General features: G+C 40.3%; 2 protein-coding genes and 2 long non-coding RNA genes across 9 annotated transcripts; 3 read left to right on the forward strand and 1 right to left on the reverse strand.

The window, feature by feature from the left end:
• Positions 1-789: 789 nt before the first annotated feature.
• On the forward strand, positions 790-2426 carry LOC124310087 (esterase OVCA2). 5 transcript variants are annotated; one of them, XM_046773677.1, is made up of 6 exons: positions 814-1024; positions 1133-1295; positions 1373-1567; positions 1628-1768; positions 1878-2108; positions 2190-2426. In XM_046773677.1, the coding sequence occupies exons 1-5, from the start codon at positions 998-1000 to the stop codon at positions 2027-2029; spliced, it is 678 nt and encodes a 225-aa protein (XP_046629633.1). In that variant the 5' UTR covers positions 814-997; the 3' UTR covers positions 2030-2108; positions 2190-2426. The 5 variants fall into 5 exon arrangements, with proteins under 5 accessions (XP_046629636.1, XP_046629637.1, XP_046629635.1 ...); XM_046773678.1 differs by having other exon boundaries at positions 1878-2081; XM_046773680.1 differs by lacking the exon at positions 2190-2426 and having other exon boundaries at positions 790-1024; positions 1641-1800; positions 1878-2019.
• A 2356-nt stretch (positions 2427-4782) lies between these two features.
• Positions 4783-5510, forward strand: LOC124310088 (uncharacterized). The gene is made up of 2 exons (XM_046773682.1): positions 4783-4966; positions 5073-5510. Exons 1-2 carry the CDS (start codon positions 4783-4785, stop codon positions 5300-5302), a joined length of 414 nt encoding a protein of 137 aa, XP_046629638.1. The 3' UTR covers positions 5303-5510.
• Positions 5511-5541: 31 nt separating this feature from the next.
• LOC124310090 (uncharacterized) lies at positions 5542-6698 on the forward strand. The gene is made up of 3 exons (XR_006909622.1): positions 5542-5702; positions 6335-6411; positions 6673-6698. It is a non-coding gene; the product is annotated as an uncharacterized LOC124310090 (long non-coding RNA).
• A 15906-nt stretch (positions 6699-22604) lies between these two features.
• Positions 22605-24390, reverse strand: LOC124297055 (uncharacterized). 2 transcript variants are annotated; one of them, XR_006906515.1, is made up of 4 exons: positions 24337-24390; positions 23601-24230; positions 22892-22968; positions 22605-22630 (listed from the first exon to the last, which is right to left on the reverse strand). It is a non-coding gene; the product is annotated as an uncharacterized LOC124297055 (long non-coding RNA). The 2 variants fall into 2 exon arrangements; XR_006906514.1 differs by lacking the exon at positions 24337-24390 and having other exon boundaries at positions 23601-24268.
• Positions 24391-26341: the final 1951 nt, after the last annotated feature.

Raw genomic sequence — 26341 nt, forward strand, 5'->3', positions numbered from 1 at the left:
ATGTTGTATTACTCCCAGAAGTTATCCTATAGCTAGGCGCTCATGGCCAAGGGGCGGAGCCAAAATTTTGAAAGTCAAAACCCTGAGGACGCGTATGATGTCGGTGACCCGAGAACCGTCGGGGTATCTAACAGTAGAACCTTCGAATGTTCTCCGAAGTTGTACCTTGGTATACCTACAGCATTTTCATCGCGACCGTTCGCGGGGCTAAGGTGAAAGTTTCAAATTGACCGTGTCATGAAATAACGAGGGAACTCACACGTGAATGCGTAAACTCTATGTCAGCGCGATGTACACGTAGAATATTAAAATATCTGTATGTTTATATTGTAGAAATCACGCAGAGAAAGAATATGGAATTCTTGTCGCTACATTACTAAAAAATACGTATGTACGAGTACGTGCAAACTGCGAAATCTGTTGTAATGCAAAAATAAATTATAGTATCCAGAAGCTTGAAACTATTAAAAAAAACGTTAAAGCACGAGCCTGTTTTTAGTGTTTTCAATCTCATTACGTGCTTCAATCGATTACCATTCTAGATCATGGTTACATTTATCAAGCGCACATCTCGTTCGATTTTCGCAGTTTTTGTGAGAAGGATCCGGACTTTATCGGCGGAATTTATAACCATTCAAATACATTTTTTTTACTTCTCTTATCTACGAAGATAAAGAGTTGTATAAATAAATGTTTATTTCGATTGTTCAAATCACTCGACCCGCGTCACGTTTGCTCGGTCGGTAAAGATAGGAGTACTACATGACCCTTATCTACAGAAAAGAGTTACCGTGTAGTACAAAGTACATCGTTTTCTAAGGATGGCACTGCCTGGCTACTGGTTTCAACAACTAGGTAGACCCAACTGAATCCCTAAAACTAGGCTAATACTGTGATAAATAATCGTGAATGCCTGGAACTTCTCTATAGTAAAATATTTATATCTACTCGTGTGATTATATCTGCTCGATCAAAAAATCATAAACGTGCCTGCATAATGACTGAGGTGAAGAAACAACTGCAAGTACGATCGTCTCTCAATGTGTATTTCTGATATCGTTGTATAAATAATAACCAATCTCTTTCAATGTAATTACCCTGAGTTGAATTATCTTCATCAGATATTTTACAGGTTCTTGCATTACATGGATATTACCAGTCGGACGTTGTCTTCAGAGGAAAAATTGGTTCTCTGCGAAAAGCATTCAAAAAAGAAATCAACTTCACATTCCTGAGAGCTCCGCACAAGGTGCCTCGAGACCCGAGCGGTAAAGAAGCAGAAGAAGGTGCCGAAGGTATGAAAATTGTTGACAATGCTTAAACTATTCAATGAATCACAGAATTTCTGTGTATGTTCTGTTTTCCTTTTCAGCATATGGCTGGTGGTTCAACAACAAAAATTCAGAATTCAAAGCAACTGTGGGCAGCCCTGAATGTGTCGGATTAGAAGAAAGTTTACGATTGGTCGAGAAATGTTTTGAAGAAAAAGGCCCTTTTGATGGAATACTTGGTTTTTCACAGGGTGCAGCTTTTTCTGCAATTTTGTGCGCAATGCAACAGCAAAAATGTAATATTGAGATACACTTGATCGAGTGAATTGATAAGAAATGTTTTAATAATATCACAGTGTCTCCGATTAGGTTTAATTTCGCCATTCTCATATCGGGATTTAAGTCACTTTGTGAGCCACATTCCGTATTTTACAACCAACAGTTTAGTCTACCCAGTCTTCATATTTATGGAACTACAGACCAAATTATTCCTACTGGTGAGATATCATCATGAAGAATATCATGATTTGTATGTCATCTTTTTTATTGTACCATGTGGCTGGTAGAAAATCTAATTAATGATTTGAATCTTTTTATTTCACGTAGAAATGGCTGAAGATTTGGCATCACTATTCACCGATGCAACCAGATTGACCCATGACGGCGGTCACTTTATTCCAAGCCGAAAGCATTTGTACAACGATTTCATTCAGAAGATGCTCACAATAAAAGACGATTCTGCTAACGGATCGGTGTAATTTACACTTGTGGTTATACGTGGATGTGAACTTCACGAATTGACACTTGAAGGTCGCTAGATCTTTTCTATTCAAGACTGTATGTAAACTTATTATTTTTTACATTTTCTTTTTTATTAAATAAAATTCTAAAATGTATACTTTAAATGTTTTGTTTTAGTGTTCCCGACAGCACGTACCTCGATACTTATACAAGTCAACAACATGGATGACATTCTTCGAACTAGTGCGATCGAAAATCTGGATTACAGTAATGCTGGAAATTATTGCTAATTCAGTGATATTTAACTGAATACCAGAATCGCTTGTACATGCATCTATATTGTATTTGTTTTCGTACATTAATTAATATACAGGCATGTACACGTGAATATAAAACTCCCTCTGTCGCAACTAATTTACAAACTATTAGTTACAAACCTTGATCCGACTGTTCCTATTCCACTGTGTTGGACGCTTCAATAAGGCATAACAACGAATGTTAGAAGAGCAAATTTAAATGAACAGTAACGTACAATCTAATGCATGATAATAGTGTACATTGGCATGGCAATGTATGAAACATTGTTTTTCGTTTTGTGAACACCATGTACCAAAGTAAATTTGCATGGCAGATAGAGAATCGACGTAGATGACAAAGAAACCCTAAAAAAAAAAAGCGGAAAAATAATTTCATATCGGGAAAAGCGCAATGTTCCTCAATTACATCAAAATGACCCATTAATCAAATAGGAACTAATTATTATTCGAGATTTTGAAGGGTATTGGATCATAACGATTGAAATAATTCATTTCATCACCTAATTAATTTGCCTTTCTGCATTCGTATATCCATCCAAGATATGCTACCTTGCCAAACCGAATATGCTCATTCTTTCATTCGGAATTTGTCAAAGGATGATCGTGATTATTACTACGTTTACGTGCACAGTATTTACTACTTTTTAATCACAATCATACGCGTTTACGGGCACCGAGTTAGGTGTGATGAGCCATTGATTGTCGTTACTTGCGGGTGAGAATTGACTATTAGGTAATAGATAGTAAAGAGAATTTCAGTAGACGAAATGATGTGTCGATTAAGCTAACGGAGATAATCGACTCAGAACTACCCGCGGGCTTTCCCAGCTTATGGCATGTTCTAGCGATTGCCATGTCTTCTGATGAAAGCCTATATTTTGCGATTTTTCAACATTTGTTTTCCTCATAATTCATGTTTTAGCCTTGCGTTTTTCGATTTTCGCTGTTAGAAATTTTTAATACATCATTACGACATTTTCTGAAGCAATTGGACCCTCAGAAATGTAATGAATAAATCTAAAACAGCGTAAAACAAATGGCTGAGAAAAGACGTAGAAATTTGATCGTTTTTTGGCTGCAACTTTTAATCCGATGCTCGTAGCGTATTTCGACTGCGCCCATTCGATTCCTATCGCGAAATTCCGTCGAAATAGCGAATCAAATAATTTATTCCAGCACCGTTGAATGAAGCATAAAAAGTCAGTTGCCCCAATGGGCTTTGGTGTGACAACCGAAAGTCGTCGTGCGTTTGCGCCCCCTGAGATCTTCCATCGGTAGAGTTGAGAACATATTGCAGAACATAGAGAATTACCGATTTCGACATGATGCTGGCTGCATTCACCTTCCGAGTAACACAGTCTTCGCAATGGTGAGCCCAAGCCAATACTTGGCCTGTGTGTACTAACCGACTTGTCGGCGACGCAAGAAATTAATAATGAGAATAAATTTCGTCCAAAATTCGTAGCAAGACGGTGATTTAATTGAAGTATAGGTACCCGAGGGAAGAATGTATACATAGATCATAAATAATAATAGATCAGATGTAATAAAGATGCAGAGACCAGAAAATATACAGTACATGCGGTCCATGTACGATATTAATATATATGATCCAGTAACAATTGATACGTAATGCGTACTATAAATTTTATAATTTTCCAGGATACAAACTAGATTATCTACAGTAATACGGCTATGATATGATAACAAAAGAATTGTTCATTTCGAAATGGGATTCTATTCGACACGCGCTCGATGTATTCCATTTGCTCTCTCGATCTTGAATTTTCATAGACATAGCATGGAAACGTTTTAACTAGTCGTAAGTGAACTATCTACGTTGGGTAAGAAAAAAATTCGGAGTAACTGTAATACATCACGGATGCGCTAATTTTGATCGAGATGAAATGGATGCTTCGTATATGAAACAGTATTTAACGCAGTGTCCTGGCTTCAAGACGTAAAAAGGTGATTGCCAGCGATTTTTTTTTTTAGTTGGGGAGAGAATGAACTAAGCTTCATAAAATTTCGAGTGTATTTTAATACACATTTGAAAGGTACGAGCGAAAATTTTTATCATCCAACTGTCGCAGAACGGCAGCGTTACTAGCCGACCCGTTAACTGAAGAATATATCTTCAGTCAACGGCTGACCATCGAAGGGTCTGGCCGCTTGAGTCTGGAATCGGCAGGAAAGATCAAGTGCCTATTTCTCGTATGAAATGTGAAAACTAAAATCATTGTACATCATATCATATCATCATACATCATATCATACATCATATCATACATACTATTGAAGTTCAAAATCCAAGTTTGCATGTCGGATATTCGAATGTTCAGAAAGTGACGTCACCAAAATTTTATTTTGTCTTGACGTCATCCATCTATATCGACGAAAATCAGTTAACCGAATTCCTCAGTCCGGAAACAACCGCGCAGTAGAGCGGACGGATGAAAATCGCGCTCCGCAAATTTCGAATACCGGGTTCTCTACCTCCTGCATCCTGCGTTCCGGGTCCGCTTCCTCGTGCAACTCGAGTTCCAGGACAAGCGCTCCGTAGTTCCTGCGCTCAAAGTCCACTACCTGGTGAAACTGGACTTCCAGGACAAGCGCTTCGTGGTTCCTGTGGAGCAGGTACAATACCTGGTGAAACTCGACTTCCAGAACAAGCGTTCCGTAGTTCTGGCTGTCCAGGTCCTTGACCTGGTGACTTTTGACCTTCACAACTAATTTTCCGTAGTTTTCCAGTTTTTCGTAGTTCTCCATTGTTCCTGCGCTTCAGGTCCACTACCTGGTGTAACTCGACTTCCAGGACACGCGCTCCGTGGTTCCTGCGCTCCAAGTCCGCTATCTGGTACAACTCGACTTCAGGGACAAGCGCTCAGTAGTTTTCGCGCGCCGGGTCCACTACCTGGTGAAACTCGATTTCTAGAACAAGCGCTCCCTAGTTCTGACTGTCCAGGTCCTTGACCTGGTGACTACTGACCTTCAGGACTAATTTTCAAGTTTACAAGTTTGATTATTGCAAACGTCATGTTTTGTACCATCAAACCAATATGCGTGCTTCGGATACAATTTTGAATCGGGATAATAACCGTACGACCACGATCAACAAATTGCAATTGCAATTTGGCATTCATCCTTACACAATATTTTTGATGTGTTTTAATACTGGAAATATTGATTAGTATTCGAGGATAACCCGAGGTGGTTAGTGGTGGTCGTTGGATGTGTTTGGAAATGGTCGGAGGTGGTCGGAGGGGGTTGGGGCTGGTTGCGGGTGATCGAGATAGATGAGGAGGTGACCGAGGAGCAGGACGGGGAAGATGAGAAGAACAAGGTGGACGAGGATGACGAGGATTTGTGCACTGTGAGTATAACATTTTTATAATATTTAACGGAGTGGGAGTAGGATCAGGAGTAGAAGTAGAAGTAGGAGTGGGATCAGGATCGAGAGTAAGAGTGGAAGTAGGATCACGAGTAGTACCAGGAGTAGGACCAGGAGTAGGATCAGGAGTGGGATCAGAAGCGGGAGTGGGATCAAGAAGATAAGTAGGATCAGGAGAGGGATCAGAAGTGGGACCAGAAGTGGGATCAGGAGTCAAATCAGGAGTAGGATCTGAAGTAGGATCAGAAGTAATAAGTACCAGGAGTAGGACCAGAAGTAGGATCACGAGTAGGATCAAAGTGGAAGTGGGACCAGGAGTAGGAGTAGGATCAACTATTTTCATGTAAGCCAGTAACAAAAAGCTATGTTTCTATTTCTGCACGGTGAATATAACGTTTTTCTAATATTTAATACCAATTGTAACTATACTTTATCTGAAATTTTTTAAACTTGTGACGTTTACAATAAATTATTTCAATTTAGTTTTCGCGCAAGCGCATATTCAGTAGCTTCAAATGCGCTGATAAAATTTATTACATATTAATCAATTATATTAATCCTTACAGAATATTTTCGATGTGTTCTTATACTGAAAATATTTATTACTATTCAAGGTATAACTCGAGGTGGTTAGCGGTGGTCGTTGGAAGTGAATTGGTAGTGGTCGGACGTGGACGAAGATTTGTGCTCGGTGAGTTTAATATTTTGATAATATTTAATGGCAAGTTTAATTATGTTGTATCTAAAATTTTTCAAACCTGTCATGTTTAAAATTTATTTCAATTCATTTTTTGCGCAAGCACAATAGTAGCTATAAATGCGCTGATAAAATTTATTATATGATCGAATAATCAATTAATTATATCAATCCTTACACAATATTTTTGATGTATTCTCATACTAAAACTTTCTGTAAGAGATGTTGAAGATTTTCAACATAATTATGTTTCAGTTCTGTGCCCCACCTACTGATCCACTGGTACATATCCTCCGACGTGACATCGCTGTGCTACGTATAAAGAAGACAAGATTTATTAAGATGCAAATCGCTCCTCTCTTCTTGCCATTGTGCTTTCAGCCATTGTTGTGCCGTGTGTTTAAAATTTAGGACAGTATATAATATAGAATAACAGGTACAGCTACGAATATAACACTACAATAAATCTTATAGAAATGAGCTCTCATTGAGATTTCTCTGTATTTATAACTCGACGCGAGAAGGCAAAAATCAATGTAATGCCATCTGCAAGGTAATTTGACTCGCGCTTGCACAACGAGAACTCGTTGGGCATTTTGCGGTGAAGTTTGAAAAATTGTTGTACAAGAAATTAAATAACTATAAAAATAGATAAAAAATATTATCTCTAATAGTGAATGTAGCTAATACAGCTTTAACCGTATATTGATTATGTTAATGATCTATTGTGACAAGATCGGAATTAGATAAGCTCTCTAAATACTCTTTTCTAGACTATTAATTTATATCATGTATATGTAAATGTATATTTATTGAGTTTATACAATCACTGCACTAGGATTACCCTTGCCACGTTTTATGGTGCGCTTGTGTAATTTGTATATTATTAACCTTACGTTTTACTCTATTTGCGACAAGTTGTGAGTGTTTCTAATTTCTTGGCAATTATTTATGTACATGTAAGTGTATATATGTATATGTATACTTATGCATGTGTATATACATATATACACATATTTAAAACTAGATTTTTACAATAAACACAGAGGTTTTAGTATATTCACATACGGATTTCTGTGTATAGGTATACTTGAACTAAAATATCCTTATCTCTAACACGGAGTACTTCGTAATTCGCATTTGTTCTTGTAACCCAATGTCCTGCATACGATGGCAAAAATCGAGATCCAACTTAACTGAGTCTCAAAGCCCTGTTGACATAAAAGCAGCTATTTGATAGAAATTATAGTTTATAGTTTACACAGCCCATTGCATGATATTTCATTATAAATACGTACGTTTCAATGTATTTAGGAATAATTTATCAAATGTACAGAGGTCATGTGCAAATAATAAATGAATTCGACCGCAGTTTGATGTATTCGTTAGAGCTTTAACAATAAATTTAAGCTTTGTTACTTCTTTTATTTTATTATGGATAATCAAAAACATTTCCGACTATTCGTGCTGTGGAAGCATGGGGATTAAACCAAATGTAGCAAAAGATTAGAAACAGTGTATGTAGAGTACGGGTATTTTTCTAATAATGCGAACACGTGCCGCCAGCTTAGTTTTGACATATCTAGAATACCACGCCTTGCGAATTAGCTTTCCAGACAGAGATGAATGATGAATTTTAAGGACTGCATTATCGTTGTTGAATACTCTATGCCTCAAGGGAAACTAAAATCTGTAACGATAAAATTGATGCACCGGATCATCGTCGACTTTAACTTTTGAAATGTCCTACCATTTCCGAACACCTCCAACCATCCTATTTACCTATATTACTAGATTAGCTATGATATGAAAAGAGAAGAATTATTCATTTCGAAATGGGATTCTATTCGACGCGCGCTCGATGTATTCCACAACATTAGTATTCATAATTATTCCAACAACTTTTCATTTGCTCTCTCGATCTTGAATTTTCATAGGCATAGAATCGAAACGCTGTTTTAGCTGGTCGCAAGTGAAGTATCTGCGTTGGGTGGAGGAGCAGAATTGTTTTTCGAAACTATTCGGATGGAAAAAAATTCAGAGTAACTGTAATACATCACAGATGCGCTAATTTTGATTAAGATTAAATGGATTCTCCGTACATGAGACAGTATTTAACGCAGCGTAGTGATTTAACGACCTAAGAAAGTGATGGGAAGAGAAGGAACGAGGCTTCTTAACACTTCGAGTGTATTTTAACACACATTTGAAAGGTACGAGCAAAATTTTTCATCATCCGACTGTCGCAGAACGGCAGCGTTATCAGCTGACCCGTTAACTGAAGGATGTATCTTCAGTCAACGGCTGACCATCGAAGGGCCTGGCCGCTTGAGTCTGGAATCGGCAGGAGAGATAAAGTGCGTATTTCTTGTATGAAATGTGAAAACTGAAATCATTGTACATCATATCATATCATCATACATCATACATCATACATCATCATACCTAGTATTACAGTTCGAAACCAAAGTTTGAATTTTCGGATGTTCGGAAAGTGACGTCACCAATCTAAAATCGGCTAGCCGAGTTCCTCAGTCCGGTAACAACCGCGCAGTGGAGCGGACGGATGAGAGTCGCGCTCCGCAAATTTCGAGTACCGGGTTCTCAACCTCCCGGATCCCGCGCTTCGGGTCCGCTACGCGGTGAAACTCGACTTCCAGGATAAGCGCTCCGTGGTTCCTCGTTCACGTTTACAATAAATTGTTTCAATTCGTTTTTCGCGCAACCCCAAATTCAGTAGCTGTCACTGCGCTAATAAAATTTCTCGACTTCCAGGATAAGCGCTCCGTGGTTCCTGGTTCACGTTTACAATAAATAATTTCAATTCGTTTTTCGCGCAACCCCAAATTCAGTAGCTGTCACTGCGCTAATAAAATTTCTCGACTTTCAGGATAAGCGCTCCGTGGTTCCTCGTTCACGTTTACAATAAATTGTTTCAATTCGTTTTTCGCGCAACCCCAAATTCAGTAGCTGTCACTGCGCTAATAAAATTTCTCGACTTCCAGGATAAGCGCTCCGTGGTTCCTGGTTCACGTTTACAATAAATAATTTCAATTCGTTTTTCGCGCAACCCCAAATTCAGTAGCTGTCACTGCGCTGATAAAATTTCTCGACTTCCAGGATAAGCGCTCCGTGGTTCCTGGTTCACGTTTACAATAAATAATTTCAATTCGTTTTTCGCGCAACCCCAAATTCAGTAGCTGTCACTGCGCTGATAAAATTTCTCGACTTTCAGGATAAGCGCTCCGTGGTTCCTCGTTCACGTTAAAAATAAATAATTTCAATTCGTTTTTCGCGCAACCCCAAATTCAGTAGCTGTCACTGCGCTAATAAAATTTCTCGACTTCCAGGATAAGCGCTCCGTGGTTCCTGGTTCACGTTTACAATAAATAATTTCAATTCGTTTTTCGCGCAACCCCAAATTCAGTAGCTGTCACTGCGCTGATAAAATTTCTCGACTTCCAGGATAAGCGCTCCGTGGTTCCTGGTTCACGTTTACAATAAATAATTTCAATTCGTTTTTCGCGCAACCCCAAATTCAGTAGCTGTCACTGCGCTGATAAAATTTCTCGACTTTTAGGATAAGCGCTCCGTGGTTCCTCGTTCACGTTAAAAATAAATAATTTCAATTCGTTTTTCGCGCAACCCCAAATTCAGTAGCTGTCACTGCGCTAATAAAATTTCTCGACTTCCAGGATAAGCGCTCCGTGGTTCCTGGTTCACGTTTACAATAAATAATTTCAATTCGTTTTTCGCGCAACCCCAAATTCAGTAGCTGTCACTGCGCTGATAAAATTTCTCGACTTCCAGGATAAGCGCTCCGTGGTTCCTCGTTCACGTTTACAATAAATTGTTTCAATTCGTTTTTCGCGCAACCCCAAATTCAGTAGCTGTCACTGCGCTAATAAAATTTCTCGACTTCCAGGATAAGCGCTCCGTGGTTCCTGGTTCACGTTTACAATAAATAATTTCAATTCGTTTTTCGCGCAACCCCAAATTCAGTAGCTGTCACTGCGCTAATAAAATTTCTCGACTTTCAGGATAAGCGCTCCGTGGTTCCTCGTTCACGTTTACAATAAATTGTTTCAATTCGTTTTTCGCGCAACCCCAAATTCAGTAGCTGTCACTGCGCTAATAAAATTTCTCGACTTCCAGGATAAGCGCTCCGTGGTTCCTGGTTCACGTTTACAATAAATAATTTCAATTCGTTTTTCGCGCAACCCCAAATTCAGTAGCTGTCACTGCGCTGATAAAATTTCTCGACTTCCAGGATAAGCGCTCCGTGGTTCCTGGTTCACGTTTACAATAAATAATTTCAATTCGTTTTTCGCGCAACCCCAAATTCAGTAGCTGTCACTGCGCTGATAAAATTTCTCGACTTTCAGGATAAGCGCTCCGTGGTTCCTCGTTCACGTTAAAAATAAATAATTTCAATTCGTTTTTCGCGCAACCCCAAATTCAGTAGCTGTCACTGCGCTAATAAAATTTCTCGACTTCCAGGATAAGCGCTCCGTGGTTCCTGGTTCACGTTTACAATAAATAATTTCAATTCGTTTTTCGCGCAACCCCAAATTCAGTAGCTGTCACTGCGCTGATAAAATTTCTCGACTTTCAGGATAAGCGCTCCGTGGTTCCTCGTTCACGTTTACAATAAATTGTTTCAATTCGTTTTTCGCGCAACCCCAAATTCAGTAGCTGTCACTGCGCTAATAAAATTTCTCAACTTCCAGGATAAGCGCTCCGTGGTTCCTGGTTCACGTTTACAATAAATAGTTTCAATTCGTTTTTCGCGCAACCCCAAATTCAGTAGCTGTCACTGCGCTGATAAAATTTCTCGACTTTCAGGATAAGCGCTCCGTGGTTCCTCGTTCACGTTAAAAATAAATAATTTCAATTCGTTTTTCGCGCAACCCCAAATTCAGTAGCTGTCACTGCGCTAATAAAATTTCTCGACTTCCAGGATAAGCGCTCCGTGGTTCCTGGTTCACGTTTACAATAAATAATTTCAATTCGTTTTTCGCGCAACCCCAAATTCAGTAGCTGTCACTGCGCTAATAAAATTTCTCGACTTTCAGGATAAGCGCTCCGTGGTTCCTCGTTCACGTTTACAATAAATTGTTTCAATTCGTTTTTCGCGCAACCCCAAATTCAGTAGCTGTCACTGCGCTAATAAAATTTCTCGACTTCCAGGATAAGCGCTCCGTGGTTCCTGGTTCACGTTTACAATAAATAATTTCAATTCGTTTTTCGCGCAACCCCAAATTCAGTAGCTGTCACTGCGCTGATAAAATTTCTCGACTTCCAGGATAAGCGCTCCGTGGTTCCTCGTTCACGTTTACAATAAATTGTTTCAATTCGTTTTTCGCGCAACCCCAAATTCAGTAGCTGTCACTGCGCTGATAAAATTTCTCGACTTCCAGCATAAGCGCTCCGTGGTTCCTCGTTCACGTTTACAATAAATTGTTTCAATTCGTTTTTCGCGCAACCCCAAATTCAGTAGCTGTCACTGCGCTAATAAAATTTCTCAACTTCCAGGATAAGCGCTCCGTGGTTCCTGGTTCACGTTTACAATAAATAGTTTCAATTCGTTTTTCGCGCAACCCCAAATTCAGTAGCTGTCACTGCGCTAATAAAATTTCTCGACTTTCAGGATAAGCGCTCCGTGGTTCCTCGTTCACGTTTACAATAAATTGTTTCAATTCGTTTTTCGCGCAACCCCAAATTCAGTAGCTGTCACTGCGCTAATAAAATTTCTCGACTTCCAGGATAAGCGCTCCGTGGTTCCTGGTTCACGTTTACAATAAATAATTTCAATTCGTTTTTCGCGCAACCCCAAATTCAGTAGCTGTCACTGCGCTGATAAAATTTCTCGACTTCCAGGATAAGCGCTCCGTGGTTCCTGGTTCACGTTTACAATAAATAATTTCAATTCGTTTTTCGCGCAACCCCAAATTCAGTAGCTGTCACTGCGCTGATAAAATTTCTCGACTTTCAGGATAAGCGCTCCGTGGTTCCTCGTTCACGTTAAAAATAAATAATTTCAATTCGTTTTTCGCGCAACCCCAAATTCAGTAGCTGTCACTGCGCTAATAAAATTTCTCGACTTCCAGGATAAGCGCTCCGTGGTTCCTGGTTCACGTTTACAATAAATAATTTCAATTCGTTTTTCGCGCAACCCCAAATTCAGTAGCTGTCACTGCGCTGATAAAATTTCTCGACTTCCAGGATAAGCGCTCCGTGGTTCCTGGTTCACGTTTACAATAAATAATTTCAATTCGTTTTTCGCGCAACCCCAAATTCAGTAGCTGTCACTGCGCTGATAAAATTTCTCGACTTTTAGGATAAGCGCTCCGTGGTTCCTCGTTCACGTTAAAAATAAATAATTTCAATTCGTTTTTCGCGCAACCCCAAATTCAGTAGCTGTCACTGCGCTAATAAAATTTCTCGACTTCCAGGATAAGCGCTCCGTGGTTCCTGGTTCACGTTTACAATAAATAATTTCAATTCGTTTTTCGCGCAACCCCAAATTCAGTAGCTGTCACTGCGCTGATAAAATTTCTCGACTTCCAGGATAAGCGCTCCGTGGTTCCTCGTTCACGTTTACAATAAATTGTTTCAATTCGTTTTTCGCGCAACCCCAAATTCAGTAGCTGTCACTGCGCTAATAAAATTTCTCGACTTCCAGGATAAGCGCTCCGTGGTTCCTGGTTCACGTTTACAATAAATAATTTCAATTCGTTTTTCGCGCAACCCCAAATTCAGTAGCTGTCACTGCGCTAATAAAATTTCTCGACTTTCAGGATAAGCGCTCCGTGGTTCCTCGTTCACGTTTACAATAAATTGTTTCAATTCGTTTTTCGCGCAACCCCAAATTCAGTAGCTGTCACTGCGCTAATAAAATTTCTCGACTTCCAGGATAAGCGCTCCGTGGTTCCTGGTTCACGTTTACAATAAATAATTTCAATTCGTTTTTCGCGCAACCCCAAATTCAGTAGCTGTCACTGCGCTGATAAAATTTCTCGACTTCCAGGATAAGCGCTCCGTGGTTCCTGGTTCACGTTTACAATAAATAATTTCAATTCGTTTTTCGCGCAACCCCAAATTCAGTAGCTGTCACTGCGCTGATAAAATTTCTCGACTTTCAGGATAAGCGCTCCGTGGTTCCTCGTTCACGTTAAAAATAAATAATTTCAATTCGTTTTTCGCGCAACCCCAAATTCAGTAGCTGTCACTGCGCTAATAAAATTTCTCGACTTCCAGGATAAGCGCTCCGTGGTTCCTGGTTCACGTTTACAATAAATAATTTCAATTCGTTTTTCGCGCAACCCCAAATTCAGTAGCTGTCACTGCGCTGATAAAATTTCTCGACTTTCAGGATAAGCGCTCCGTGGTTCCTCGTTCACGTTTACAATAAATTGTTTCAATTCGTTTTTCGCGCAACCCCAAATTCAGTAGCTGTCACTGCGCTAATAAAATTTCTCAACTTCCAGGATAAGCGCTCCGTGGTTCCTGGTTCACGTTTACAATAAATAGTTTCAATTCGTTTTTCGCGCAACCCCAAATTCAGTAGCTGTCACTGCGCTGATAAAATTTCTCGACTTTCAGGATAAGCGCTCCGTGGTTCCTCGTTCACGTTAAAAATAAATAATTTCAATTCGTTTTTCGCGCAACCCCAAATTCAGTAGCTGTCACTGCGCTAATAAAATTTCTCGACTTCCAGGATAAGCGCTCCGTGGTTCCTGGTTCACGTTTACAATAAATAATTTCAATTCGTTTTTCGCGCAACCCCAAATTCAGTAGCTGTCACTGCGCTAATAAAATTTCTCGACTTTCAGGATAAGCGCTCCGTGGTTCCTCGTTCACGTTTACAATAAATTGTTTCAATTCGTTTTTCGCGCAACCCCAAATTCAGTAGCTGTCACTGCGCTAATAAAATTTCTCGACTTCCAGGATAAGCGCTCCGTGGTTCCTGGTTCACGTTTACAATAAATAATTTCAATTCGTTTTTCGCGCAACCCCAAATTCAGTAGCTGTCACTGCGCTGATAAAATTTCTCGACTTCCAGGATAAGCGCTCCGTGGTTCCTCGTTCACGTTTACAATAAATTGTTTCAATTCGTTTTTCGCGCAACCCCAAATTCAGTAGCTGTCACTGCGCTGATAAAATTTCTCGACTTCCAGCATAAGCGCTCCGTGGTTCCTCGTTCACGTTTACAATAAATTGTTTCAATTCGTTTTTCGCGCAACCCCAAATTCAGTAGCTGTCACTGCGCTAATAAAATTTCTCAACTTCCAGGATAAGCGCTCCGTGGTTCCTGGTTCACGTTTACAATAAATAGTTTCAATTCGTTTTTCGCGCAACCCCAAATTCAGTAGCTGTCACTGCGCTGATAAAATTTCTCGACTTTCAGGATAAGCGCTCCGTGGTTCCTCGTTCACGTTAAAAATAAATAATTTCAATTCGTTTTTCGCGCAACCCCAAATTCAGTAGCTGTCACTGCGCTAATAAAATTTCTCGACTTTCAGGATAAGCGCTCCGTGGTTCCTCGTTCACGTTTACAATAAATTGTTTCAATTCGTTTTTCGCGCAACCCCAAATTCAGTAGCTGTCACTGCGCTAATAAAATTTCTCGACTTCCAGGATAAGCGCTCCGTGGTTCCTGGTTCACGTTTACAATAAATAATTTCAATTCGTTTTTCGCGCAACCCCAAATTCAGTAGCTGTCACTGCGCTGATAAAATTTCTCGACTTCCAGGATAAGCGCTCCGTGGTTCCTCGTTCACGTTTACAATAAATTGTTTCAATTCGTTTTTCGCGCAACCCCAAATTCAGTAGCTGTCACTGCGCTGATAAAATTTCTCGACTTCCAGCATAAGCGCTCCGTGGTTCCTCGTTCACGTTTACAATAAATTGTTTCAATTCGTTTTTCGCGCAACCCCAAATTCAGTAGCTGTCACTGCGCTAATAAAATTTCTCAACTTCCAGGATAAGCGCTCCGTGGTTCCTGGTTCACGTTTACAATAAATAGTTTCAATTCGTTTTTCGCGCAACCCCAAATTCAGTAGCTGTCACTGCGCTGATAAAATTTCTCGACTTTCAGGATAAGCGCTCCGTGGTTCCTCGTTCACGTTAAAAATAAATAATTTCAATTCGTTTTTCGCGCAACCCCAAATTCAGTAGCTGTCACTGCGCTAATAAAATTTCTCGACTTCCAGGATAAGCGCTCCGTGGTTCCTGGTTCACGTTTACAATAAATAATTTCAATTCGTTTTTCGCGCAACCCCAAATTCAGTAGCTGTCACTGCGCTAATAAAATTTCTCGACTTTCAGGATAAGCGCTCCGTGGTTCCTCGTTCACGTTTACAATAAATTGTTTCAATTCGTTTTTCGCGCAACCCCAAATTCAGTAGCTGTCACTGCGCTAATAAAATTTCTCGACTTCCAGGATAAGCGCTCCGTGGTTCCTGGTTCACGTTTACAATAAATAATTTCAATTCGTTTTTCGCGCAACCCCAAATTCAGTAGCTGTCACTGCGCTGATAAAATTTCTCGACTTCCAGCATAAGCGCTCCGTGGTTCCTCGTTCACGTTTACAATAAATTGTTTCAATTCGTTTTTCGCGCAACCCCAAATTCAGTAGCTGTCACTGCGCTAATAAAATTTCTCGACTTTCAGGATAAGCGCTCCGTGGTTCCTCGTTCACGTTTACAATAAATTGTTTCAATTCGTTTTTCGCGCAACCCCAAATTCAGTAGCTGTCACTGCGCTAATAAAATTTCTCGACTTCCAGGATAAGCGCTCCGTGGTTCCTGGTTCACGTTTACAATAAATAATTTTAATTCGTTTTTCGCGCAACCCCAAATTCAGTAGCTGTCACTGCGCTGATAAAATTTCTCGACTTCCAGGATAAGCGCTCCGTGGTTCCTGGTTCACGTTTACAATAAATAATTTCAATTCGTTTTTCGCGCAACCCCAAATTCAGTAGCTGTCACTGCGCTAATAAAATTTCTCGACTCCCAGCATAAGCGCTCCGTGGTTCCTGGTTCACGTTTACAATAAATAATTTCAATTCGTTTTTCGCGCAACCCCAAATTCAGTAGCTGTCACTGCGCTAATAAAATTTCTCGACTTCCAGGATAAGCGCTCCGTGGTTCCTGGTTCACGTTTACAATAAATAATTTCAATTCGTTTTTCGCGCAACCCCAAATTCAGTAGCTGTCACTGCGCTAATAAAATTTCTCGACTTCCAGGATAAGCGCTCCGTGGTTCCTGGTTCACGTTTACAATAAATAATTTCAATTCGTTTTTCGCGCAACCCCAAATTCAGTAGCTGTCACTGCGCTAATAAAATTTCTCGACTTCCAGGATAAGCGCTCCGTGGTTCCTGGTTCACGTTTACAATAAATAATTTCAATTCGTTTTTCGCGCAACCCCAAATTCAGTAGCTGTCAGTGCGCTAACAAAATTGCTCGACTTCCAGGATAAGCGCTCCGTGGTTCCTGGTTCACGTTTACAATAAATAATTTCAATTCGCTTCTCGCGCAACCCCAAATTCAGTAGCTGTCAGTGCGCTAATAAAATTTCTATAACTTTACAATATTCTCATGAACTTTTTGGTCAAATATGTCGATAAAAAAATTATATTAAACCTTACACGGTATTTTTGATTTGATCTTATCCTGAAAATATTCATTAGCATTCGAGGTATAACTCGAGGTGGTTGGCGGTGGTCGTTGGGGGTGGTTAGGGGTGGTTGCGGGTAATCGTGGTGATTCAGGAGGAGAGGGACGAGGATTTGTGCTCGGTGAGTAAAACAATTTCATAATATTTGCTGGCAATTGTAATTATATTTTATCTAAAATATTTCAAACTAGTCATGTTCACATCAAATTATTCCAATTCATTTTTCGAGCAAGCACATATTCAGTAGCTATGAATAAGCTTATACAGTTCATTATATTAATAATCAATTAATTAATCAATTACTCAATTATATTAATCCTTACACAATATTTCCATGTGTTCTTATACTGAAAATATTTATTACTATTCAAGATATAACCTGAGGTGGTTATCGGTGGTTGTTCGAGGTGGTTGAAGGTGGTCGGAGGTGGACGAGGAGGAGGACGAGGAGAACGAGGATTCGTGCTGGGTGAGTAAAACACTTTTATAATATTTGATGGCAATTGCAATTATATTTTATATAACATATTTCAAACTAGTCATGTTAACATTAAATTATTTCAATTCATTTTTCGTGCAAGCACATATTCAGTAGCTATAAATAATCTTATACAATTTATTATATTATTAATTAATTAATTGACATTCTTATAATATTTAATGGCAATTGTAATTATATTTCATCTGAAATATTACAAACTTGTCACGTTTACAATAAATGATTTCAATTCATTTCTCGTGCAAGCACATATTCAGTAGCTATGAATAATCTTACACAAATTATTATATTATTATTAAATTAATTAATTACATTAATCCTTATACAATATTTTTGATGTGTTCTCATACTGAAAATATTTATTACTATTCCAGGTATAACCCGAGGTGGTTGGCGGTGGTTGGAGGTGGTCGGAGGTGGACGAGGAGGAGGACGAGGTGGACCAGGAGGACGACGAGGTGGACGAGGAGGAGGCGGGGTGGGTCGTGGGAGAGGAGAGGCGAGGAGGGGCAGTGGAGGGGAAGGGGCAGGGGAGGGGTAGAGGTGGGCGGGGAGGGGGGTAGAGAGGGGAAGGGAAGGGAAGGGATGGGATGGGAAGGGATGGGAAGGGATGGGAGGGAGGGAGGGAGGAAGGAAGGGAGGGTGGGAGGGAGGGAGGGAGGGAGGGAGGGAGGGAGGAAGGGAGGGAGGGAGGGCGGGTGGGCGGGCGCGAGAGGGGGGGGGGGGTGTACTGCTCTATTAATTCTAACGGGCTCGCATCAACATCCGTCCTCCACTCTCTCCCTCCCTCCCTCCCGCCCTCCCACCCTCCCTCCCTCCCGCCCTCCCTCCCGCCCTCCCGCCCTCCCTCCCTCCCCCGCCCCGCCGCCCTTCCCTCCCCTCCCCGCCCCTTCCCTTCCCTTCCCGTCCCTTCCCTTCCCCGCCCACCTCTCCCCCTTCCCTGCCCCTCTCCCTCCCCTCCTCTGACGAGAGGAGAGGTCCTCTCCCACGACCCACCCCGCCTCCTCCTCGTCCACCTGGTCCTCCTCCTCGTCCAGCTCGTCCTCCTCCTCGACCACCTCCGACCACCTCGGGTAATACCTGGAATAGTAATTAATATTTTTAGTATAAGAACACATCAAAAATATTGTGTAAGAATTATTGTAATTAATCAATTAATTAATAATATAATAAATTGTACAAGATTATTCACAGCTACTGAATATGTGCTTGCACGAAGAATGAATTGAAATAATTTATTGTGAATGTGACAAGTTTGTAATATTTCAGATGAAATATAATTACAATTGCCATCAAATATTATGAAAGTGTTTTACTCACCCAGCACAAATCCTCGTCCTCCTCGTCCTCCTCCTCGTCCACCTCCGACCACCTTCAACCACCTCAGGTTATACCTTGAATAGTAATAAATATTTTCTGTATAAGAACACATCGAAAATATTGTGTGAGGATTAATATAATTGAGTAATTGGTTGAATAATTAATTAATAATATAATAAATTGGATAAGATTATTCATAGCTACTGAATATGTGCTTGCACAAAAAATAAATTGAAATAATTTATTGTAAACGTGAAAGTTTGTAATATTTCAGATGAAATATAATTACGATTGCCATGAAATATTATAAAAGTGTTTTACTCACCGAGCACAAATCCTCGTCCCCCTCCTCCTGAATCACCGAGATTACCCGCAACCACCTCGAGTTATACCTCGAAAACTAATAAATATTTTCAGCGTGAGAACTAATCAAAAATAATGTGTAAAGTTTGATATAATTTTTTTATCGACATATTTTACCAAAAAGATTACGAGAAGATTGTAAAGTTATAGAAATTTTATTAGCGCACCGACAGCTACTGAATTTGGGCGTGCGCGAAAAACGAATTGAAATAATTTATTGTAAACATGAACCAGGAACCACGGAGCGTTTATCCTGGAAGTCGAGAAATTTTATAAGCGCAGTGACAGCTACTGAATTTGGGGTTGCGCGAAAAACGAATTGAAACTATTTATTGTAAACGTGAACGAGGAACCACGGAGCGCTTATGCTGGAAGTCGAGAAATTTTATCAGCGCAGTGACAGCTACTGAATTTGGGGTTGCGCGAAAAACGAATTGAAATTATTTATTGTAAACGTGAACCAGGAACCACGGAGCGCTTATCCTGGAAGTCGAGAAATTTTATCAGCGCAGTGACAGCTACTGAATTTGGGGTTGCGCGAAAAACGAATTGAAACTATTTATTGTAAACGTGAACGAGGAACCACGGAGCGCTTATGCTGGAAGTCGAGAAATTTTATCAGCGCAGTGACAGCTACTGAATTTGGGGTTGCGCGAAAAACGAATTGAAACAATTTATTGTAAACGTGAACGAGGAACCACGGAGCGCTTATCCTGGAAGTCGAGAAATTTTATCAGCGCAGTGACAGCTACTGAATTTGGGGTTGCGCGAAAAACGAATTGAAATTATTTATTGTAAACGTGAACCAGGAACCACGGAGCGCTTATCCTGGAAGTCGAGAAATTTTATTAGCGCAGTGACAGCTACTGAATTTGGGGTTGCGCGAAAAACGAATTGAAACAATTTATTGTAAACGTGAACGAGGAACCACGGAGCGCTTATCCTGGAAGTCGAGTTTCACCGCGTAGCGGACCCGAAGCGCGGGATCCGGGAGGTTGAGAACCCGGTACTCGAAATTTGCGGAGCGCGACTCTCATCCGTCCGCTCCACTGCGCGGTTGTTACCGGACTGAGGAACTCGGCTAGCCGATTTTAGATTGGTGACGTCACTTTCCGAACATCCGAAAATTCAAACTTTGGTTTCGAACTGTAATACTAGGTATGATGATGTATGATGTATGATGTATGATGATATGATATGATGTACAATGATTTCAGTTTTCACATTTCATACAAGAAATACGCACTTTATCTCTCCTGCCGATTCCAGACTCAAGCGGCCAGGCCCTTCGATGGTCAGCCGTTGACTGAAGATACATCCTTCAGTTAACGGGTCAGCTGATAACGCTGCCGTTCTGCGACAGTCGGATGATGAAAAATTTTGCTCGTACCTTTCAAATGTGTGTTAAAATACACTCGAAGTGTTAAGAAGCCTCGTTCCTTCTCTTCCCATCACTTTCTTAGGTCGTTAAATCACTACGCTGCGTTAAATACTGTCTCATGTACGGAGAATCCATTTAATCTTAATCAAAATTAGCGCATCTGTGATGTATTACAGTTACTCTGAATTTTTTTCCATCCGAATAGTTTCGAAAAACAATTCTGCTCCTCCACCCAACGCAGATACTTCACTTGCGACCAGCTAAAACAGCGTTTCGATTCTATGCCTATGAAAATTCAAGATCGAGAGAGCAAATGAAAAGTTGTTGGAATAATTATGAATACTAATGTTGTGGAATACATCGAGCGCGCGTCGAATAGAATCCCATTTCGAAATGAATAATTCTTCTCTTTTCATATCATAGCTAATCTAGTAATATAGGTAAATAGGATGGTTGGAGGTGTTCGGAAATGGTAGGACATTTCAAAAGTTAAAGTCGACGATGATCCGGTGCATCAATTTTATCGTTACAGATTTTAGTTTCCCTTGAGGCATAGAGTATTCAACAACGATAATGCAGTCCTTAAAATTCATCATTCATCTCTGTCTGGAAAGCTAATTCGCAAGGCGTGGTATTCTAGATATGTCAAAACTAAGCTGGCGGCACGTGTTCGCATTATTAGAAAAATACCCGTACTCTACATACACTGTTTCTAATCTTTTGCTACATTTGGTTTAATCCCCATGCTTCCACAGCACGAATAGTCGGAAATGTTTTTGATTATCCATAATAAAATAAAAGAAGTAACAAAGCTTAAATTTATTGTTAAAGCTCTAACGAATACATCAAACTGCGGTCGAATTCATTTATTATTTGCACATGACCTCTGTACATTTGATAAATTATTCCTAAATACATTGAAACGTACGTATTTATAATGAAATATCATGCAATGGGCTGTGTAAACTATAAACTATAATTTCTATCAAATAGCTGCTTTTATGTCAACAGGGCTTTGAGACTCAGTTAAGTTGGATCTCGATTTTTGCCATCGTATGCAGGACATTGGGTTACAAGAACAAATGCGAATTACGAAGTACTCCGTGTTAGAGATAAGGATATTTTAGTTCAAGTATACCTATACACAGAAATCCGTATGTGAATATACTAAAACCTCTGTGTTTATTGTAAAAATCTAGTTTTAAATATGTGTATATATGTATATACACATGCATAAGTATACATATACATATATACACTTACATGTACATAAATAATTGCCAAGAAATTAGAAACACTCACAACTTGTCGCAAATAGAGTAAAACGTAAGGTTAATAATATACAAATTACACAAGCGCACCATAAAACGTGGCAAGGGTAATCCTAGTGCAGTGATTGTATAAACTCAATAAATATACATTTACATATACATGATATAAATTAATAGTCTAGAAAAGAGTATTTAGAGAGCTTATCTAATTCCGATCTTGTCACAATAGATCATTAACATAATCAATATACGGTTAAAGCTGTATTAGCTACATTCACTATTAGAGATAATATTTTTTATCTATTTTTATAGTTATTTAATTTCTTGTACAACAATTTTTCAAACTTCACCGCAAAATGCCCAACGAGTTCTCGTTGTGCAAGCGCGAGTCAAATTACCTTGCAGATGGCATTACATTGATTTTTGCCTTCTCGCGTCGAGTTATAAATACAGAGAAATCTCAATGAGAGCTCATTTCTATAAGATTTATTGTAGTGTTATATTCGTAGCTGTACCTGTTATTCTATATTATATACTGTCCTAAATTTTAAACACACGGCACAACAATGGCTGAAAGCACAATGGCAAGAAGAGAGGAGCGATTTGCATCTTAATAAATCTTGTCTTCTTTATACGTAGCACAGCGATGTCACGTCGGAGGATATGTACCAGTGGATCAGTAGGTGGGGCACAGAACTGAAACATAATTATGTTGAAAATCTTCAACATCTCTTACAGAAAGTTTTAGTATGAGAATACATCAAAAATATTGTGTAAGGATTGATATAATTAATTGATTATTCGATCATATAATAAATTTTATCAGCGCATTTATAGCTACTATTGTGCTTGCGCAAAAAATGAATTGAAATAAATTTTAAACATGACAGGTTTGAAAAATTTTAGATACAACATAATTAAACTTGCCATTAAATATTATCAAAATATTAAACTCACCGAGCACAAATCTTCGTCCACGTCCGACCACTACCAATTCACTTCCAACGACCACCGCTAACCACCTCGAGTTATACCTTGAATAGTAATAAATATTTTCAGTATAAGAACACATCGAAAATATTCTGTAAGGATTAATATAATTGATTAATATGTAATAAATTTTATCAGCGCATTTGAAGCTACTGAATATGCGCTTGCGCGAAAACTAAATTGAAATAATTTATTGTAAACGTCACAAGTTTAAAAAATTTCAGATAAAGTATAGTTACAATTGGTATTAAATATTAGAAAAACGTTATATTCACCGTGCAGAAATAGAAACATAGCTTTTTGTTACTGGCTTACATGAAAATAGTTGATCCTACTCCTACTCCTGGTCCCACTTCCACTTTGATCCTACTCGTGATCCTACTTCTGGTCCTACTCCTGGTACTTATTACTTCTGATCCTACTTCAGATCCTACTCCTGATTTGACTCCTGATCCCACTTCTGGTCCCACTTCTGATCCCTCTCCTGATCCTACTTATCTTCTTGATCCCACTCCCGCTTCTGATCCCACTCCTGATCCTACTCCTGGTCCTACTCCTGGTACTACTCGTGATCCTACTTCCACTCTTACTCTCGATCCTGATCCCACTCCTACTTCTACTTCTACTCCTGATCCTACTCCCACTCCGTTAAATATTATAAAAATGTTATACTCACAGTGCACAAATCCTCGTCATCCTCGTCCACCTTGTTCTTCTCATCTTCCCCGTCCTGCTCCTCGGTCACCTCCTCATCTATCTCGATCACCCGCAACCAGCCCCAACCCCCTCCGACCACCTCCGACCATTTCCAAACACATCCAACGACCACCACTAACCACCTCGGGTTATCCTCGAATACTAATCAATATTTCCAGTATTAAAACACATCAAAAATATTGTGTAAGGATGAATGCCAAATTGCAATTGCAATTTGTTGATCGTGGTCGTACGGTTATTATCCCGATTCAAAATTGTATCCGAAGCACGCATATTGGTTTGATGGTACAAAACATGACGTTTGCAATAATCAAACTTGTAAACTTGAAAATTAGTCCTGAAGGTCAGTAGTCACCAGGTCAAGGACCTGGACAGTCAGAACTAGGGAGCGCTTGTTCTAGAAATCGAGTTTCACCAGGTAGTGGACCCGGCGCGCGAAAACTACTGAGCGCTTGTCCCTGAAGTCGAGTTGTACCAGATAGCGGACTTGGAGCGCAGGAACCACGGAGCGCGTGTCCTGGAAGTCGAGTTACACCAGGTAGTGGACCTGAAGCGCAGGAACAATGGAGAACTACGAAAAACTGGAAAACTACGGAAAATTAGTTGTGAAGGTCAAAAGTCACCAGGTCAAGGACCTGGACAGCCAGAACTACGGAACGCTTGTTCTGGAAGTCGAGTTTCACCAGGTATTGTACCTGCTCCACAGGAACCACGAAGCGCTTGTCCTGGAAGTCCAGTTTCACCAGGTAGTGGACTTTGAGCGCAGGAACTACGGAGCGCTTGTCCTGGAACTCGAGTTGCACGAGGAAGCGGACCCGGAACGCAGGATGCAGGAGGTAGAGAACCCGGTATTCGAAATTTGCGGAGCGCGATTTTCATCCGTCCGCTCTACTGCGCGGTTGTTTCCGGACTGAGGAATTCGGTTAACTGATTTTCGTCGATATAGATGGATGACGTCAAGACAAAATAAAATTTTGGTGACGTCACTTTCTGAACATTCGAATATCCGACATGCAAACTTGGATTTTGAACTTCAATAGTATGTATGATATGATGTATGATATGATGTATGATGATATGATATGATGTACAATGATTTTAGTTTTCACATTTCATACGAGAAATAGGCACTTGATCTTTCCTGCCGATTCCAGACTCAAGCGGCCAGACCCTTCGATGGTCAGCCGTTGACTGAAGATATATTCTTCAGTTAACGGGTCGGCTAGTAACGCTGCCGTTCTGCGACAGTTGGATGATAAAAATTTTCGCTCGTACCTTTCAAATGTGTATTAAAATACACTCGAAATTTTATGAAGCTTAGTTCATTCTCTCCCCAACTAAAAAAAAAAATCGCTGGCAATCACCTTTTTACGTCTTGAAGCCAGGACACTGCGTTAAATACTGTTTCATATACGAAGCATCCATTTCATCTCGATCAAAATTAGCGCATCCGTGATGTATTACAGTTACTCCGAATTTTTTTCTTACCCAACGTAGATAGTTCACTTACGACTAGTTAAAACGTTTCCATGCTATGTCTATGAAAATTCAAGATCGAGAGAGCAAATGGAATACATCGAGCGCGTGTCGAATAGAATCCCATTTCGAAATGAACAATTCTTTTGTTATCATATCATAGCCGTATTATTGTATATAATCTAGTTTGTCTCCTGGAAAATTACATAATTTATAGTATGCATCATGTATCAATGTATTTTGGACGAAATTTATTTTCATTATTAATTTTTTGTATCGCCGACACGTCGGTTAGTATACACAAGCCAAGTACTGGCTTGGGCTCACCATTGCGAAGACTGTGTTACTCGGAAGGTGAATGCAGCCATCATCATTTCGAAATCGGTAATTCTCTGATGTTCTGCAATAAGTTCTCAACTCTACCGATGGAACATCTCAGGGAGCGCAAGCGTACGACGACTTTCGGTTGTCCCACCAAAGCCCATTGGGGCAACTGTATTTTTATTCTTCAGTCAACGTAGGAGGCGTTTAGAGGTGTATGACGGTGATCGGTCGTGGTCGACGAGGACGACGAAGACGAGCGGTCGGCGGATGACGTGGAGGGGGACGAGGAGAACGAAGGTGGTCCGTGGTGCTCGGAGGTCGTTGGCGATGTCCGGAAATGGCAGGAGGTGGTAGGCGCTGGTAGGAGGTGGTTGATGGCAGTAGGAGGTGGTAGGAGGTGGATGAAGATGGTAGGAGGTGTTTGGTGGTGGTAAGAGATTGTCGGAGGTGTTAGGTGGTGGTTGGAGATGATTGGTGGTGATGGATGAGGACGCCAACGACGAGGACAACGAGGGGCTGGAGGAGCAGGTGGGGGAAATGGCCGAGGTGGACGAGGGCGAAGGTGATCCGAGGTGGTCGGCGGTGGTTGATGGTGCTCGGTGGTAGTTCGGGGTGGTTTGCGGTGGACGCGGTCACGCTTCTTGTCACGGGGATTATCGAGCTGATCGACATTTTTAAGTCGCAGTCGACAAGTAGTCTCTTTGTGTCGAATCAATCTCAAACTTTCATATCGACACTACTTTGGCTGCTACGAATGTCAGTGCGATCAAGGAGGCATCCTCCTTGAGTGCGAGCTCGTTAAGTAGACTCGATAGAGCAGAACCCTCCTACGCTCCCAGGCCCACTTGGGCCCACTTGCCCCCCGAAAACTGGTCACAAAAATTTACCCAGGGTTACCAT

Source organism: Neodiprion virginianus, chromosome 1 (assembly GCF_021901495.1).
Source record: "Neodiprion virginianus isolate iyNeoVirg1 chromosome 1, iyNeoVirg1.1, whole genome shotgun sequence".
NCBI classification, from domain to species: Eukaryota; Metazoa; Arthropoda; class Insecta; order Hymenoptera; family Diprionidae; genus Neodiprion; species Neodiprion virginianus.